The sequence below is a fragment of the Salvia miltiorrhiza genome, chromosome 7 (assembly GCF_028751815.1).
Source record: "Salvia miltiorrhiza cultivar Shanhuang (shh) chromosome 7, IMPLAD_Smil_shh, whole genome shotgun sequence".
Taxonomy (NCBI): Eukaryota; Viridiplantae; Streptophyta; class Magnoliopsida; order Lamiales; family Lamiaceae; genus Salvia; species Salvia miltiorrhiza.
In genome coordinates, this window is record NC_080393.1 from 47,638,080 (window position 1) to 47,657,095 (window position 19,016).

General features: G+C 33.7%; 2 protein-coding genes and 1 long non-coding RNA gene across 4 annotated transcripts; all 3 read left to right on the top strand.

Moving 5' to 3' along the window:
- Window positions 1–1,617: 1,617 nt before the first annotated feature.
- Window positions 1,618–2,766, top strand: LOC130994310 (uncharacterized). The gene is made up of 6 exons (XM_057919355.1): window positions 1,618–1,767; window positions 1,854–1,987; window positions 2,065–2,149; window positions 2,246–2,375; window positions 2,469–2,664; window positions 2,759–2,766. The coding sequence occupies exons 2-6, from the start codon at window positions 1,912–1,914 to the stop codon at window positions 2,764–2,766; spliced, it is 495 nt and encodes a 164-aa protein (XP_057775338.1). The 5' UTR covers window positions 1,618–1,767; window positions 1,854–1,911.
- Window positions 2,767–2,795: 29 nt separating this feature from the next.
- On the top strand, window positions 2,796–4,477 carry LOC130992842 (uncharacterized). 2 transcript variants are annotated; one of them, XR_009091430.1, is made up of 3 exons: window positions 2,796–2,912; window positions 3,826–4,151; window positions 4,231–4,477. It is a non-coding gene; the product is annotated as an uncharacterized LOC130992842 (long non-coding RNA). The 2 variants fall into 2 exon arrangements; XR_009091429.1 differs by having other exon boundaries at window positions 4,241–4,477.
- A 4,037-nt stretch (window positions 4,478–8,514) lies between these two features.
- Window positions 8,515–15,525, top strand: LOC130992841 (vacuolar-processing enzyme). Its single transcript, XM_057917600.1, has 9 exons — window positions 8,515–8,785; window positions 11,591–11,755; window positions 12,498–12,654; window positions 12,972–13,057; window positions 13,194–13,393; window positions 13,679–13,727; window positions 13,801–14,007; window positions 14,846–15,049; window positions 15,136–15,525. Exons 1-9 carry the CDS (start codon window positions 8,615–8,617, stop codon window positions 15,304–15,306), a joined length of 1,410 nt encoding a protein of 469 aa, XP_057773583.1. The 5' UTR covers window positions 8,515–8,614; the 3' UTR covers window positions 15,307–15,525.
- Window positions 15,526–19,016: the final 3,491 nt, after the last annotated feature.

Genomic DNA, 19,016 nt, shown 5'->3' on the forward strand with positions numbered 1-19,016 from the left:
TGGCCTTATTTTGATTAGTGCCAACAATTGAATCTAAGCTACAAGTACACCAAGCATACATGAGCGCCAAATCTTCTTGATCATTCAAACCTTTCGGACCGCTGGAGGTGTTTGTGTTTGTGGGGTGGACATTTTCTTGAGTGAAATTTTCATAAGTGAGATCATATGGAAATTGAGGGTTTGAACCAGATCCAAAAACTTGGCTATCAATATTATCAAGATTAGGATAATAATCTTGGGAGTTTGAGAAATTTTAAGGATCCTCAAAAAAATTCTAGGATCCATTGCGAAAAGTGAAAAAATTTTAGTTAGTATGAATATAACAAATGAGGTCTATTTATAGAGATATTAAAAATTATGAATTTTAATATATATATATATATATATATATATATATATAATATTAAAATTTAATCTTAATATCTAAATTAAAAATATCAAATCAATAAAATAACACCACATCATCAAAATTTCACCACAAAAGCTAAGAGACCACCCGATCTCATTTTTGTTCCCAGTCGACCGTGGTCGGTCGAATTGAGATGAATCAATCCAATCTTTTATTTTTGTTTAATTCACTTTAATGGTGTGGCAGGTCGACCTTGGGCAATGAGGTCGCTGTTATACATAGTCTTAGTTGTCTAGTGATTGTCTGCAATGGCTCCCTTTTGGACCATTGCATGAGTATCACTCATTAGGCTTTCTTTTCAACAGATGCTTATGAGATGCAAGGGAACTTCCTTCTGTAATGTCATTAATGTCATTCAAGCATGTTCAGGGGACCAATCTTGGGTAGATATAGATCATATATTGAATTGATAGGAATTTTTAAAATATTTTTGAGAAAATTACCTACTGTGAATAGTAGTGAATAGTAACAGGGAATAGTTTTTCTGTTTTGCTCTTATTTATTACTCCACGTTTCAAATATGTAATTTAAAAATAGGCAGAATGTATTTCATGTAAAAACTTGGCTTAGCCTCTTTCATAATATTTTGTTACACCATCCGCATTGTTCTCACTTTCTTTTTTAGTTAGTTAATATGTCTTTTTCTTTAATATTTCTATCTTAAACATAGGAGATGTCAACATCAAAAAAGAAGATTCAATTGAATGCCATAAATGATAAAAACAAGAAATAAGCTTGTGGTGGTCAGGATACTTCGATTGTGGATTCAAAAGGACATAACAGGAAGGGAAGGAATCGAGATGATTGTAGTGAATGAAATGGTAATTGTTCATTATTGGTTTTTTTTTAGCTCATAATTTATCTATGTAGTCTATACATAATTTTTTTATGTGCAGGGTGACAAAATTCAAGCTACAATTTCTACGGGGTTGAAAATCACGTTTTTAAGTCTACTAAAAGAGGGCCAAATTTATGTCTTTGAAAACTTTCAAGCTATCCAAAGTAACCCAAGCCTTCAATATGCCAAAGTCAATCATCAATGTCGGATCGGCTTTGGCCTTGCTACTAAGGTGTCTGAACCTAAGGAGTTTGTTGAAATTGTGAAAGATGGATTTCAATTTGTACCTTTCAAAGAAATACAATCGCATGATAGCATGTTTGTTTTGGGTAAGAATAATTTTCTTAAATAATGATCTATATATTAAATTTTACATATTCATGCCATATTTTATTAAAATATAAATTATACTACTTGCAGATATTCCCGGTGAGGTCAAGAACGACACAATTACAATAGAATGGGTGGACTTCAAAAGTGGAAAAGCCAGCAAATGTGACGTCACATTGGAAGATGCAGAGTATGATTTTTACTAATTCTTTAATTCATTATCGATAATCATTAATTAACTTTTTGATTCACTTATATATGCTATGTTGACATTAGTGGAACACAAGTAACTTGTGTGTTGTGGGAGTCTTTTGCTGATGAACTAAAGTCTTTTATGGAGTCCAAGAAAAATGAAGACAAAGAGCCCGTTCTCGTGGCTTTGCAATTTGCGAAGATATCAACTTTAAAAGGTTCAAGATTTATTCATTGTTCTAAGTATATAAAAAGGATGATCAAAATTATTCACAAATTTTGTATTTAATTTTAGGGAAAACCTTGATTTCCACAATGAAGCATGCAACTCGGTTCTTTATCAGTCCGGAAATCCAACAGGTCAAAGAGTTTATTCTTAGGTTTGTAATTGAAAATACACTACTTATTTTCAAATTGTTTATAGTTTTAATAATATTGATTTGATATTTCCTTATTGATATTACTATTATATTAAGGCGTGGCACTGGAAATCTATTGAGTTGTTCTATAACAAACATTTCGAGTGGTGGTGGAGAATTAAAAAGTGAGGATGGGTTGAATTGTTCTCTCGCGAGAACCATTAAGCAGATGGTTAACTCGGATGAGGTATACATAGCATATCGATTATTCAATATTGGGATTTTTTCTTTATTGATAGCACCAAAATTTAATTTTATTTTTTTATTTTTCAATATATAGGTTGGTACCTATATATGCAAGGGGACTATTAGAGACATTCATCCTACGGAATCATGGTTCTATGAAGCATGCGGGAATGATAGGTGTTATAAAGGTATTGCAAAAGGAAGTAAAGTCGGAGACCAATGCAAAAAGTGCAAGCGTCCGATCGGGTCAATCCATATAAGGTTATTTACATATTCACCATTATTTTTTTGTCTAATATTATATAAGTTTTATACATTTTCCAGTTTATGTCTATATAAATTTACAAAATATCTATTAATTTGTTGTTTTCCGGTTATTATTAGATATTTGATGAAGGTGCTCATAGATGATGATGATGATGATGATGATGATGATGATGACATGGAGCAGGCAACATACTTTACATTATTTGAGGATTGTGCTCTTTATTTTCTTAAAAAAACTGCTAACCAACTCATGGAGGAGATGGAGAATGAGGTAAGGGATCGTTGAAAACTTAAATCTAGGTTTCAGGTATATATTTGACATTCATTTGATCGCATTGGTGTAGAGATGGCAATCGGGTACGACGGGTACGGATAGTGACTATCCATACCCATACCCACGAACTAAATGGATAGTGGTTGCTAACCACGAAACTATCCATGGATATCAAATGGTATCCAAACCCGCTACCCGCGGATACCCGCTACCCGTCGGGTATCCGTGAACCCGCTATCCGACGGATATCCATCACCCACTATCCGCCGGATACCTGCTATCCGCCGAATACCCACTATCTGCTGGATACCCACGAAATAGAATTTAAATATAAATTTACAACAAATTTAATAAATAAAAAATCAACACAAATAGCATAGTTCAAATCCACAAAGAACAATGTTTAAATTCAAATTCACAAAGAACAATGTTCAAATTCATCAACTAAAATATAAAATCCAACAAAGAACAATGTCTATAATTGCTCGACAGTAGAAATACTAGCCCATAATTTCAAAATATATATTCAAAGCCCTTATTTTATAGAATTTTTTGTGGATATTTGACGGGTAATTGACGGATAATTGATGGGTAATTGGCGGGTATTTTTTGCGGGTAAACGGGTTTCGCGGGTATGGATAGTAAGTATCCAAACCCATACCCACGAACTAAATGGATAGTGAATTGCACCCACGAAACTATCCGTGGATATTAAATGGTATCCAAACCCACCCTAATGGGTTCGGGTTTTCGCGGATATCCGCTACCCGCGGGTAGATTGCCATCCCTACATTGGTGTTTACAAAAGAACTTAACCTTCTTTTCCATAAAACGAAAACTTTGAAAATTGAGTAAACCTAACCTTTAAACATAGATGATTCTCAAACTTTTTTTTAAAATTTGTCATCAGACTGGAGATAGGAATGGAACCCCTGAGGCACTCACCATCATGCTTGATAGACAATGTCTTTTTAAAGTTGAGGTGGGTACGAGGTTTGGTGATCGGACATATACTGTGAAGAAAATAACTGAAGATGTTGATATTATGGCAAAGTTTTCTAAGCTTTGTCATGATGAGGTAAGCGTATTCTTTTATGGAACAAATATGTAGATTATGTATTGGTTATTCTTAAATAAAATAGAATTCTTAATTGATGTTTTTTTATGAAATTTTACGAAGTCGCCTCAACATACAAGGGTTCTACCAATTTCACTGAGAAAAATGCAAATGAAGAGGTAAATAAAATATTGTATATTTATACTCATTTTTACATTATATTGAAATTATATTTTATATCTAATTTTTTAATTGTAGGATCATATAGAGGTGATTGAAGAATCGTGTTCCAATTCTACGAGCACTCAAATCACTCCACAAAAAAGGGATCCTAATGACCTATATCGAGATCATGCTGACGGTGATGATTTACAATTGTCATCAACAAAGATCTTGAAGAAGTAGATGACATTGAACAATTTGATTTGGGTTTTTTTATTGTTATTTTTCAATGGATTATTTGAAAAGACATAAACACGATTAGTTGTTCATTTTATTTGGGTAATTCGAGAAAAGTTTCTATTATTATTATTATTATTATTATTATTATTATTATTATTATTATTATTATTATTATTATTATTGGTTTGTTTGTTTGTTTGTTTGGGATAAAAGAATTATTGTGCTTAGATAATGGTTTCCAACAAATTAAAAAGTACATGAAATTTTGTGAGAAAAGTTTCCTGATTTAACTGAGCTCTGGCTTTGGAAAGGCGGGCGGGCAGCTCTGCTCTGGCAAGGCGGGTTGAGCTTTGGCTCTGGCAAAGCGGTAGCTCTGGCTCTCGCAGGGCGGGTAGCTCTGCTCTGGCAAGGCAGTAGCTCTGGCTCTGGAGAGCGGACAGCTTTGCTCTCGCAAAGCTGGTTGAGCTCTGCTCTGACATGGCGGGCAGCTCTAGCTCTCGCAGGGCGATTAGCTCTGCTCTGGCAAGGCGGGCGGGCAGCTCTGCTCTGGCAAGGCGGATTGAGCTCTGGCTCTGGCAAAGTGGTAGCTCTGGCTCTCGCAAGGCGGGTAGCTCATTCAAAGTGTAATAGATTTTTGAATATATTCGAATTTAATTGTCTCCTTGAGGTTGATCAATATTTCGCCCATTAATTTGTCGATCGAGGTAATCTGAATTCCTTTAATGTATTTATTTTTCGTGTTTGTGTGTTTGGATATTTAGTGGCTAATTAAAGTTATAGATAATGTGTCATTTATTTCTACCCTACTTCATTAATTTGGTTCAATTACTTATTGCGATTAATTTTTTTAAAATCAAGTGGGTCATCCTATTCAATTTGTGATAATCACGAAGCATAATAATCTATGTCATCTTTCTCTTAATATGGTGAAAAGTTGACCATATGATTATAATTAATTTTGATTCCGTATGATGAAGGTAGAGTTTTAGCCGAAATCCAATACATTGATACAAAAGTTGACATAATTATATATATAGAATCGTGGATTTATTGAGAAGAATTAAGCATATGATTGTAATTAATTTTGACAGTGCAAAAGGATAGAATAAAGGATTATTTTATTTATTTATTCTAATAGTACAAAGGATTATTTTTTATATTGTTGATGTATTGATCTTCTAAATTAATTTTGATTTATTGCACGTGTTGCTACAGTCTCATTGTATTCAAAAACTTCAATGATCGGGATGTGGTCACTCTTCAACGAGCTTCGCCCTTTGGCAATGACACCCACAATTAAAGCAAGATTGATAAGATGTTATGGCATGCCTTCAACCAAAAATGATGAGCTAAGTAGTTTTGAATGCATATTCCATGATATAGAGGTATAATTTATGTATCAAGTTTTATGATTAAATGAATATATAAATGCATATTGAGAAAGATATAATGATTAAAATGTTCAAACTGCAGGGAACTAGGTACCATTTCACGGCATCAAAATTTATAATATCTAAGTTCATCTCTAAGTTTCAAGAAGGAAGGCTTTATGCTATATGGAACTTCGGTGTTACACATAATCAATCAAAGTTTAGAGTTACGTCACATAAGTACAAGACAACTTTTTATGGAAACACACAAGTGAGAGTTGAAACTGATACAATGTTTCCTAATATCATTTATGCATTTAAGTCCTTTGATGATATTCAATCTATTGAAAACATTGCAGATGCTGTTCCAATTGGTAATGATAAAATATTTTTATATTTTTTTCATATATTAAATGTAGTAGACGACTCTGGCAATTCACCTTTTATATTATGGGATAAGGAGATTAAGCAAGTGATAGGAAAATTAGCCGCAGAAGTTAATGTTGAAGGAGCAGAGGTACGTTTTAAAAAAAAAAACACAATTCTTTCAAAAGTCATTAAAAGTAATAAAATAGTTTACACATGTTAAGATGTATTAATGTATTTTTTTTATTTTCTTTTACATTATAGGAGTTTGTGGTCCCAAAAGAAATTCAAGATGTCCTACTTCAAGAGAAATTTATGTTCAAGATTAAGGTTCCTTTTGGGGAAGGTTGGGCGTTTAATAGGGCATATAATGTATTATGTGATAGTATAAGTTGATAATAAACGTTGTAGACGACTCTAGCAAGTTTTTAGTGTTTTTTGGACAATATTTATTTTACATGATGTTTTTAGACGACTTTAATATCCGTTTTTATTTTAGTTTGATGTGTAATGTAGACCTATGTCATAAAAGATGGTTTTTTTAGTAAATAATCTCCATAATTTATAAATATATTAAAAAATAATTATTACATTTTTTATATAAATTATAACACCAAATGATACCCGTCGAAATTCGACGGGTTACACACTAGTATGGCACTAATATGGCCATAAATATCATTCGTGCATCACTACATAAGAGAGAGAGTATATAGCACTAATGGCATTAATATGACCATAAGTATCATTCGTGAAGCACCCTAAATGGAGAATCTAAACCCTAAAGGTGTGTTTGCTTTTTATCCCTCTAAATGGAGGGATAACAAAAATTTATGTCTTTAAATGTTTGCTTTCTTATCCCACATTTTACAAAAACACCATTTTTCCTTCCTTATTTTCACTTCAAGGAGGGATAATATTATCACACCAAAATGGAGGGATAATATTATCCATCCTTAAAGTGAAAATAAGGAAGGAAAAATAGTGTTTGTGTAAAATGTGGGATAAGAAAGCAAACATTTAAAGGTATAAATTTTTGTTATCCCTCCATTTAGAGGGATAAAAAGCAAACACACCCTAAATGAATAATTTAAATCCTAAATGAGGAATTTAAACCCTAAATGAGATGGGAAAATGGGGGATAACAAAAATTTCCCTCCTTGAAGTGAAAATAAGGAAGGAAAAATGGCGAACTTCTATTTTGAGTAAAATGTGGGAAAAGAAATGAGACATTTAAAGATATAAATTTTTGTTATCCCTCCTTTTTCTCATCCATCAAAGTGAACGCACCATAAATGGATAATCTAAACCTTACGGGGAAGTGTTCAAAATGGTCTTATAATTGTAGTCATCTATATAAGACAAGACAGTGTATCAGTGCAAATATATGACACTATTGACACTAATATGGTCACTAGTAACCAGGGGGCTTAGCCCACTGGCCACCGGGTCCTCACTTAAGTGAAGTGACCCGGGTTCGATCCCTCTTGGGAGCGAATTGGAGATTGGAGATATAAGGTGGATTTTGGTGAATGGAGAGATAAGGTGGTTCTTGGAGTGGATGGAGAACTAATTACTAACATCTAACATGACTTTACCCGATCAAAAAGAAAATATGGTCACTAGTACCATTCGTGCATGACACTATTGGCACTAATAGTGCCAAGTGTACCAATTTACTTGATTTTTTTTTTCTGTTGGCACTTTTGGCACTAATAGTGGCATGTGCGCCTAACCCGCGCAAACCCGAATCTGGTCCGCCCTAATTAAGGGCAAAATAGTTATAAAACGTAAAAAAAAATGGCCAGATTTTGTTTCTTTCTTCGAAATGGTCACGTGAGTATATTGTTTCTAAAAAAAACATAAAAATTAGTATTTTTTTAAAGAAGATTAAATACATTTTCTTAATATGTGTGAAAAATAAAAGAGGGTAAATTGATGGGACGGAGGGACTAATTAATTAAATCTTATTAAAATATATCAAATACTTCCTCCGTCTCATGAAGCATGACCTAGTTCTTTTCGGCACGAGAATTAAGAAATTGATATTTTGTGTGTTAAGTGTGGTAGGTGAAAAAGTGAAAAAGTGAATAAAAGGTAAATTTTTTGTCATTTTTAAAAATAGGTCAAGCTTCGTGGGACAAATTAAAAAGAAAATTGTGTCATGTGTCGTGGGACGGGGGTAATATATCCTAATCTAATTTATATATCTTTCAAAATACTACTCTGTATATTAATATTATCTGCCGCGAGATTAGATATATGCATTTGGAGATATAGCAATTTTAATTACAAAAAGAAAAACAGTTGAGATCATGAAAATTGCGATCACCTGGCTTTTACACTGAACACCGGCAAAAGTATATTAATAAAGCTGGAAATAGAGATGAGCTGTGGGCCCAGCTGCTGGCACAGGTGTCGCTCCCTTGTTCTGCATGGCCGAGCAGGCCGCTTTGCACTCACTACAAAACACGCGCAAATTCATCGATTAGCGTTAATTCAGGATGACTCTTTGTGGGATTTTGGTGCTGCTTGTGTCGGTGGCGGCGCTGGCCCTTCAAGGCGTCGGAGCACGGCGGTGGGATCCCATCATACGGCGGCCGACGGAGGAGAACGCCACCACGTGGGCGGTGCTGGTGGCGGGTTCTAATGGCTTTGGAAATTATCGGCATCAGGTTCATTTACCAAACAAGTTTATGAATTTCTTCTACCGGTGTTTCTTGTGGCTTAGAGTGGGGATTTCGTTATTTTATTTTATTGCTTTTTTATTTGAATCTATTTTACTATTTCTTTTTTTGAGTCTTGATAATATCTTGGTTTTAAATGTTAAGTTATGACTTCATTTCTCTTTCGGATAGTCTATTAATTTTATTATTTTTATAATTATTTTGTAATAATCAACTTAAATAATTATTTTTTGAATGGAAAATATAATGAAATATAAAAATAATTATAAACTCTAACTTTGATGAGTGATCTCTAGATAATATATGTAAAATTAAATTAAATCACACTATAATAAATACAAATTGACAACAGGATATTAAATTAAATTATACTACTATCACTATTATAATTTCGCTTATAGTCTACGAATTTGAAATGTAGACTATATGCGTGCTGCATTATAGAGAAAAGTAATGTAGAGAAAGACCTCGTTCTTGCTCTACGATTGTAAAATCGTAGTTTACATCGGACATAGACTACGATTCGTTAAGCACATAATCTATAGTTTCAACCATTGTCTGGGTTGTCTATTGTATTCCGTAGTCTACGGTGCTCTACCATAATTAAGTCATTTTGAACCGTATTGTATTAATATTAGACTACAATTTTCATGAAAAAAAAATCATAATCTGCATTTATGAAATACTATACAATACGAATTAAACCGTAGTCTTTATAGAAATGTAGTTCATGGTGTTCACTATAGTCTATTCATACCTACTACTAGGTTTTATAACTGTAGTAAATATTATGCTACACATTTAGTAGTTAATTAGTATATAAATTCTATAATTTAATGTATGCGAAATTAAAATAAATTAAATTTCATTACATTCAATATTTCTTCCAACATTCTTGTAGCAAAGTATGAATACAAATTTCATACCTAAAATTAACCACAAAGTACCAAGTATAAGTACCCTCAAGGCCTCAATTGATTCAAAATTAAAATTAGCAAGTATCACACCTAAAGCATAAATCTATCATACTAGGTGTTCCAACAAGAGATTTTTTCACTCAACATGTACGAACTTCATCAATACCCTTAACAAGTACTGTATAACAATAATCAAATATGTTCAATAATAATTAATTTAGATTTTAAAGTAAAGAATTTTAGTCAATTTCATTTTCCGCAAATAAGATTATATAATCAATATAGTAAAATTAATAGTCGTTAATATGACAACTTTTGGCTCTTAAAAGTTAAAACTATTTTTATTAGAAGTTCTTACTCCCTCCGTCCACGAAAAAATATTTGCCACTTCCATTCATAATAGTAGGATCCATAAAACTCTACTCACATTTAAAATAGGACACTTACTCCACTAAACTCCACTTACATTTTATTAAAATCTCTGCCTTTCACGGTATGACAATTTTTTTTGGGTAGAGGGAGTATTTAAATAGCCTAAAACTAATTAAAATATATGAATAATATAAGAGTATAACAACAAATATATTTAAACAAAAAATAAATAAATTAAAATAAATAATTCACAAAAAAATTACTGACTTTATATTTATAAATTCATATTAAAATAAATTTCTTTCTTCTTAATTGCATAAAACATTATTATAATTGAAGTAATATTTAAATTTGAAATAACTATAGTTAAACAATTACTATATAAAAAATTTTAAAAAATGATACTCCCTCCGTCCACCAATTCAAGGCCTACTTGCCTTTTTGGGACGTCCACAAAAACAAGGCCTACCTATTTTTGGTAAGTTTTTATTCATTATTTAATCAAAAAAGTCAAAGATTCTTTACAAAAAAGTGGGACCATTTCTCCACTCAACTAATAAAAATACATTTTTTCTTAAAACCCGTGTTTTTTTCCCTATGCCTTTAATTGGTGGACGGAGGGAGTATCTACTTATTTTTCCACCAACGAGCGAAAACAACATGAAAAAAAGAGGATGATGTTCAACATTTAGAGATAGATGAGAGAAAAAAAAATTGTGACATTTTAAACGATCATAAACGTGACAACGTTCAAATTGTGGGACACGATGTCCCACATAAAATTGTGGGACACTACACTGAATCCGAACATAAAATTGTGGGACACTACTATAGTGTTCTTTCTGCAAGGACATTAAATAATATTAAAAAAATTAGTTTGCCAAATATGGTTAAGTAGTTTTGTACAAACAAACTAAGAAAAAACCAAATAATGCAATCTTGATTTGTTTTAGGTTATGAACTGTGTGTAGCACATTTGTTTTAGGTTATGAACTGTGTGTAGGTGTGCTACAGCTAGCAGTTATGCTTTCTTTTCTTTGAGATAGCCTAATTAATTGTTTTTCCATCTTTACTAGATAATTGAATTTCAATTTTAAAATTATCATAGGCAATATACGAGAATAGGCCACATTCTTTTGTTCCAAATATATTTCTTGAGCTCCGATTTTATATTTTAACTTTATTAATGTAGATTATGAGTAATAATTTTTTACTAGGCCCCTTTTTGTTGCAAATATGAGCTCTCTATTCAATAATTTTGGCTATGATGATGTGATTAAGATTTGATGCAATGAGAAAAACAATTGAGGTATCTTTGAGGGCATTTTAAGGTAGATATCATGATTTATCGAAATTATAAACTTCTGTTAAAACTATTGCCTGTTCTTACATAGTATCTATGTTTTATTTTAAATTTTTGTTAACTTGTCCAATAGCTATGGATCTTCTACATATATTATATCATACTTTCTTTTGCGTACCCATACATGAATGATTAATGCAGGCCGACGTTTGCCATGCATACCAACTACTCAAAAGGGGTGGCATCAAAGATGAGAACATTGTAGTTTTCATGTATGATGACATTGCGATGAATGATCTAAATCCTAGAAAAGGAGTTTTGATCAATCACCCGACAGGCGAGGACGTCTACGCCGGTGTTCCAAAGGTAACACAAATTGTGAATAATATATACAAATTGTGACATTTACATAATTTCTGGGAGTTGATTGTTTAATTATGGAGTTGACATTACTGGTTTTATATATAAAATGATTTTTTGTGATAATCCAAACCCCTTGGGCTTTGTAAACTTGCTTTACAAACCACCCGGCAAACATCAGCTTCATGTAGTCGTACAAATTTCGGCCTAGTATGCACGATGACGACCTCATAAATAGAGGACACAGCATGCATAGAACAATATGGAAATACCTTCATATAGGCTAGTTGCATGTGGTGCTTTATCCAATGTTTGCTGGTTAATCCGTGTAATGTGTTTAATATATTCAGAAGCTGATGCAAACGACGGAATCTTGCCTCCAAGACTGAACACAATACCAACAATTACATTCAATAGACCAAAAATTCAAAATATAGATTGGAGCTTCTCATTGAATCATCGAAACAAAATCGAACTGAATTCCTCATGACATTTTCAAGCATAAATTTTGCTAAAGGGATCAGATAATACACGAACAAATTCCACTTGAATATAAATAATACCTCTCAACTTATTGTCGGGGAAAAAAAAGGAGAGGGATCGGTGAGCATAGATGGATTTGCCTTGCACTATTAATGAGAAACTTGACATGCAAATTTGATTATTTTGGCACCTATGTTACCGTTAACTTTACATGATGGTTTTTATGTCGATTTTAAATATATACGTTATTGATTGCTTAATGAAGGACTATACCGGTGAGCAAGTCACTGCGGAGAATTTCTATGCTGTAATCCTAGGCAACAGAAGTGCTGTAAAAGGCGGAAGTGGTAAAGTTGTTGACAGTAAACCAGGAGACAGGATATTTATTTACTACTCCGACCACGGTGGCCCCGGAGTGCTTGGTGAGTGAATAGTATAGTTCAATGCCTTAAGAGAATTTAGGATAGTATACACAAGCTCTGTTTTCAGTTATCTAAAGATCACTTAATGAAAGTAAACAGTGGATTTAACCCTTAATTACATACTACATCAACATTTCAGAATAGTAATAGTGGAAATCTCATTTTAATCTTTAGTTTAATCTTTTTATCTCTTCATCCATTTTATTTAGGAAAAAATTATATTTCACCTATAGTCGTACTCTGATTTGAATTACTTTTGAGAGCGATGATCCAATCTCTATCGAGTGTCTCTAAGTTGGACTCATTTTAATCTTCAGGGATGCCGAATATGCCATATCTATATGCAAAGGATTTTATTGATGTTCTGAAGAAGAAGCATGAATCTGGCACCTACAAAGAAATGGTGAGAGGTTTATCGATTATGCAACTTTTGTTTGTGCTCAGCAGAATGATGTCGTCTAAGGATCCTTCTTATACAGTTTGGAAGGCCTTCTGAGAATGGTTGATGATATCTGATGTCGGTTTGTGGTTTTGTGCAGGTGATATATATTGAAGCGTGCGAGAGTGGAAGTGTATTCGAAGGAATGATGCCCGAGGATCTGGACATCTATGTGACAACGGCATCAAATGCTGAAGAGAGTAGCTGGGGGACTTACTGTCCTGGGATGGATCCCCCGCCGCCTCCCGAGTATATGACTTGTTTGGGAGATTTGTATAGCGTTGCATGGATGGAGGACAGGTAATGTATCGGACACACTCTAAAACCTGCTATATTTGGTTAATTGAAGTAGTAGTTTTCGTATATTAATTTCTCATACATCCGAAATCAGATTTGAACAAACAAATACATTAAATTCATCTACTTGAATCGTAGATTTCAAATCTGCAATTTATGTATGATAAATTCAGATGGGGATGAGCATTTTTTTCCAACATAAACTTTTAGATGTGGATTTCCTCTTCTCTTGTTGCTTTCGGATAGGCTGGCCTATACATTAAGTGTATGCTTGTATTCCAACTGCAGCGAGTCGCATAACCTCAAACGGGAAACTGTTGAGCAGCAATATGACCAGGTAAAAATCTGAGTGAGGGCTTGTCGAGTGTTTTTAACGATTCTAAATTTTGTGGCATTCAACTTGGTTGTAGGTTAAGGAACGCACATCTAACTACAACTCATACAATGCTGGATCTCATGTTATGGAGTATGGTAACAAAAGCATCAAATCTGAGAAGCTGTATCTGTACCAAGGATTCGATCCGGCGTCTGAGAACTTCCCACCGAACCGAATCAGTGCCAAAGCTATGGGTGTCGTCAACCAAAGAGATGCTGATATTATTTTTCTTTGGGAAATGGTAAGTCCATTGATATGTTGTGTGCTTTTCTCAGGAGAGTTGATGAGTTTTTTCTATTACTTATTTGAAGGAAGATCAATAATGTTTCCTCATTTTTCCTTCGTGGTGACTCGAACCTCCAATTTATTGGAGAAGCATTATATTTATACCAACTAAGCTGCAAAAGTCTCAATATATTGTGTAGTTTTTCCAGGTAGCATGCATGATGAGTTTTTCCCCCCTTATTTGAAGGAGGAATCATAATGGTTTCTCAAAGATAAAACTTAAAAAATACCTAATTTTTACAAAATATATAAATTATATTCATTTTAGAACTTTACTTTTATATCGAGCATTAGTGCAATTTCTGAGAATTCTCAATTACTAATGCTCGATTGCTCGATTCACAATGGTTGAGTATGTCGAGCACCGGTGTATTTACCACTAATGTTCGACCGCACGGGTCGAGCAAGTCGAGCATTAATATATTTACCACAAATATACTAATACTCGATATAGTGGATTTACCATCAATGCACGATATGCTTGACTTGCATTGATCGAGCAAAGTTCGCGATTTCCACAAAATTTGTGATTTATGTAAAGGCAATTTTGTCTTTTCAAGTTCAAAATGGGTAGTTTTTATAGTGAATATTTTTTATCTTTTATCTTTGAGAATTGGTAAAATCAACCATTAACCCGTCGTATATTTGCCTTTCTGGTTCTTTTAGAAAAAAAATTCCCTTTGTGGTGATTCGAACTTTCAACCAATGGGGAAGTGTTGTCTCAATTGACCTGTACTTCGTTATAAAAGAGAGTTGATAAAATTTCTTATGGAACTTCAAATTTTTATGTGCAGTACAATAGGTTGGATGATGATACAGAAAAGAAGGCACAACTGCTAAAGCAGATTACGAGCACAATGCTGCACCGGAAACATGTGGATGGTAGCTTGGAGGTTATCGGCGTGGTCTTATTTGGCCCAGCAAAGGCTCCTCTCCTCAAATCAAGTAGAGGTCGTGGTTTACCCCTTGTCGATGACTGGGAATGCTTGAAATCAATGGTTTATTTTCTTCTTAATCTGTTTAATTGTTTGTGGAAAATTAAATCTTTTGTTCTTGATAACCTAAATACTGATGAATTAAATAGGTTCGGGTGTTCGAAGATCGCTGCGGCTCGTTGGCTCAGTACGGCATGAAACACATGCGATCATTTGCGAATATTTGCAATGCTGGCGTGTCCCTAACCAAAATGGAGGAAGCCTGTGTCGCTGCTTGTGGTGCTACATCGACGTCGACCCCTCTAGTCTCAGTTGCGTAAATATGTACTGCACCTTGCTCAACTTGTTTGTTTCGTTTCCATGTGTTGCATTTGTATGCCTTTACTACTTTAGATCATGTTTGTTACATGATGCAGAAAGATATATATATGCTCAAATGGTTTTTAATTAGGAAAAAGTGAATATATAGAAACTTTAATAATTTCAGTAAACAGATGATCGAATTTGTTCAGATGAGATCTTCTATTTCCCTGACTCAATTGAATACTATCATGTTTAATTATTAACTAGTATATTTGCTCGATCGTGCGATGTACGACAAACATCGAAATTAAACATTATTTTAAAAAAGAAATATACATAAAAATAATTATAATACAAGTAAATGTAAATTTTTATTTTAAACTAAAATAATTCGTATCAGTTAACTCAATCGTAAATATTTGAATGAGATTGAGCTCATTGCATTATACCAATCACGTGCAACAACATATAAATCAACTTTCATAACTAACTGTAAAGACATTGTTGGGGCGTAATGGAAACAACGCTCCACATACTACGTAGAGTTTGATGTTTGAATGCCTTTCGAAGCTAATCTTTATGTTTTATTTATATTTCTTTTAATATTTTATTTATATTTTTTCAAAATTTATTTTAGAATGTTATAAATAAAGTTTATAATAGTAATAATTCATAAAGGCTTTGTGGCCCAATAAAAAAGGTGGTGATTTATGAATTTAGAGATCTTAGGTTCAAGTCTTACTGCAGTTGTTTTTATTTATAATTTTATTTTGAGATATTTGTCATAAAATATACGAACTTTAAATAAATTATGGTTTTTCTCATGACCTTTAATTTGAAAAAAAAATACACTACCTTTTATTTTTTCTTATTTTTTCCACGACGATTCTTTTCGATGAAACTAAAGCTGAGGTGGCATAATAATGCCAACATGGAAAATAACTTAAGTGAAAATCACTCTTTATGAATTGAGGTGGCACAATAAAACTGATGTATCTATGAATTGAAAATTCCTCACGCTTTTCTCAAAAAAAAAAAATCCCTCACCTTTAACGGATTTTAGGGTGAGCGTGAGTTGTTGTCCATGGACATGGCTATCTTGATTGAGAGCCCTAAATTGTTGAGGATGCTCATGTGTTTTGAGGATGAGCAAACTCGTTGAATTTCGGGAGTCCTAATTTTATATTTGGAGTACTCATATGTTATTTCGTCAGAAAACGATGTCGTTTCATACAATTGAGAACAACACCGTTTTAATTCACCGGCGATTATGCTACTCTGGAAATTCAGGCGTCCAACTCAACTTCTATTTGAGGTATTTCATACTCGTAGGAAAAATCAGAAAAAATCAAAAGGTGGTGTATTTCTAATTTTTCCCACGATGAGTGTTTTCCCTAAACGCGAAATTGATGTGGTAGTCGGAATTGCAACATGGACGCATCGGATGACAAAATAAAATGACATCGTCCTTACTTAATGTAAATGACGTTATTTTGTGAAAATCTAACCTTAATTTTATTATTTTCCCCCAAATCTGCCGAACCCCTAATTTCTCCAATTTTCCTTCCCCAACTCTTCTCTCTCATTTCGTCAGGTCTTTTCTGCTTCAACTCTTCCCCAATTTGCAGCAACATTGCGAGACTATTCGAGGGCGCGATGGGAGACAAATATGCACCCAATCTTTAAGGTTTATGGTTAGCAATCTTTAGGGTTTTATTTTTTATTTTTAGATTTTCCCCAATATGTTGAACGAGACTTGATCCAAGCCCGATTTCTTGGGGAGGGGGGGGGGGGTAAGCGAGGGGGCTTGGGAGTGGTGGGATTTGCATCGAGCTGGTCCTCATTCGACAATGGGGCGCCCTCCGGTCCAACGACATCTCAGATTGGGTTCCTCATTTTCACCGCCTTTGGTGTGTGTAGGGCTGGTAAACCGGTTTCAACCGAACCGATTTACCGGTTAACCGGAACCGGTTAAGGGTCATTTCCCTAACCGGTAACCGAACCGGTTATTGGACCGGTTAACCGATTAACCGGACCGGTTAATCGGTTAACCAGTCAAACCGATTAATCCATGATTTCTCAATTTGTCCGAATTTAACCGGTTAATTCGGTTAATCGGTTAAGCTAATTAACCGGTTTTTATTTAAAAAAATTCAAATTTGTAGAATGTGTGTAATAGGATTTGAACTCTTGACCTTTGAAAGAAAAAATAAGGCTTTATCCACTGCACCAATTCATAACTTGTGATAATTTAGAACAAAAACAAATTTATAGATACTTGAAATATTAATGTTATTATTTAAATTAAAATATCAAAATATAAATTGATTAATTTATTATAAAATAAACCGGTTAATCGGTTAATCGGTTTAACCGATTAACCGACCGGTTAAACCGATTAACCGATTAGTGATGAACACACTAACCGATAACCGAACCGAACCGGTAAAAACCGGTTATCGGTTAATCGAAAACCGGTTTTTTCAGTTCGGTTACGGTTAAAACCGATTAACCGGAACTGTTTTACCACCCCTAGGTGTGTGGTGTGCACGAGGGAAAAATAAGAATTAAGGTGATTTTTTTAGAAAAAGAAAAAATGACGTCGTTTAAATTTAGGAAGAACAACATCGTTTTTTCTCATCGTCTCGCGTGTCCACGTGAATATTCCGGTGGCAACGTCGATTTCGCGATTGGGAAAATAAGTTGTCGTGGAAAAAATCACAAAGTGGGGAAATGTGATGTATTATGAAGTAGCTTTTAAATGTGGTGTGCAATTCCAAAAGAAACAATATACTCGCGTGGCCATTTTGAAGAGGAAAACACAATATTTGGCCACTAATTGAAAAAACACAAAATCTGGCAATTTTTTACATTTTAGGATTGTTTTGCCCTTAATTAGGGCGGACCGGATTCGGGTTTGTGCGCGGGTTAGACACACATGGCACTATTAGTGCTAAAAGTACCAACATAAAAAAAATCAAGTAAATTGGTACACTTGGCACTATTAGTGCCAATAGTGCCATGCACGAATGCTACTAGTGACCATATTAGTGCCAATAGTGTTATATACTTGTGTTGATACACTGTCTTGTTTTATATAGATGAGTACAATTATAAGACCATTTTGAACACTTTTCCGTAGGGTTTAGATTATCCATTTAAGGTTTAGATTCTCTATTTAGGGTGTTGCACGAATGGTACTTATGGCCATATTAGTGTCATTAGTGTCATATACTCTCTCTCTCTCTTATCTAGTGCTGCACGAATGGTACTTATGACCATATTAGTGCCATTAGTGCCATATACTCTCTCTTATGGTCACCAGTACCATTCGTGCATGGCACTATTGGTACTAATAGTGCCAAAAGTACCAATTTACTTAGATTTTTTTTTTTCCGATTGGTACTTTTGGCATTAGTAGTGTCATATGTACCTAACCCGCGCGCAAACCCGAATCCGTTCGCCCTAATTAAGGTCAAAACAGTCTTAAAACGTAAAAAATGGTCAGATTTTGTAATTTTTCAATTAGTGGCCAAATATTGTGTTTTCTTCTTCAAAATGGCTATTTCAAAAGTGCTCTCATTCCAGAATTTGGTGAACTTTGTGTATTTACGCACAATTAACCTTTTTTCTTAATAGAAAATAAGTCTTTAAGAACTTTTTATTTAGGGATAATTGCGTGTAATATCACCAACTATGGCAAAATTTCAGTTTTCCCACGAATTCT

Excerpts from the sequence above, each read along its gene's own strand:
- LOC130994310 (XM_057919355.1), top strand. The coding sequence starts at position 1,912 with ATGGAGTCCAAGAAAAATGAAGACAAAGAGCCCGTTCTCGTGGCTTTG. Across the intron at positions 2,150-2,245 it reads GTCAAAGAGTTTATTCTTAG|GCGTGGCACTGGAAATCTAT; the intron begins GTTTGTAATTGA and ends TATTATATTAAG. Across the intron at positions 2,376-2,468 it reads AGATGGTTAACTCGGATGAG|GTTGGTACCTATATATGCAA; the intron begins GTATACATAGCA and ends TTCAATATATAG.
- LOC130992841 (XM_057917600.1), top strand. The coding sequence starts at position 8,615 with ATGACTCTTTGTGGGATTTTGGTGCTGCTTGTGTCGGTGGCGGCGCTG. Across the intron at positions 12,655-12,971 it reads CGGTGGCCCCGGAGTGCTTG|GGATGCCGAATATGCCATAT; the intron begins GTGAGTGAATAG and ends TTTAATCTTCAG. Across the intron at positions 15,050-15,135 it reads GGGAATGCTTGAAATCAATG|GTTCGGGTGTTCGAAGATCG; the intron begins GTTTATTTTCTT and ends TGAATTAAATAG.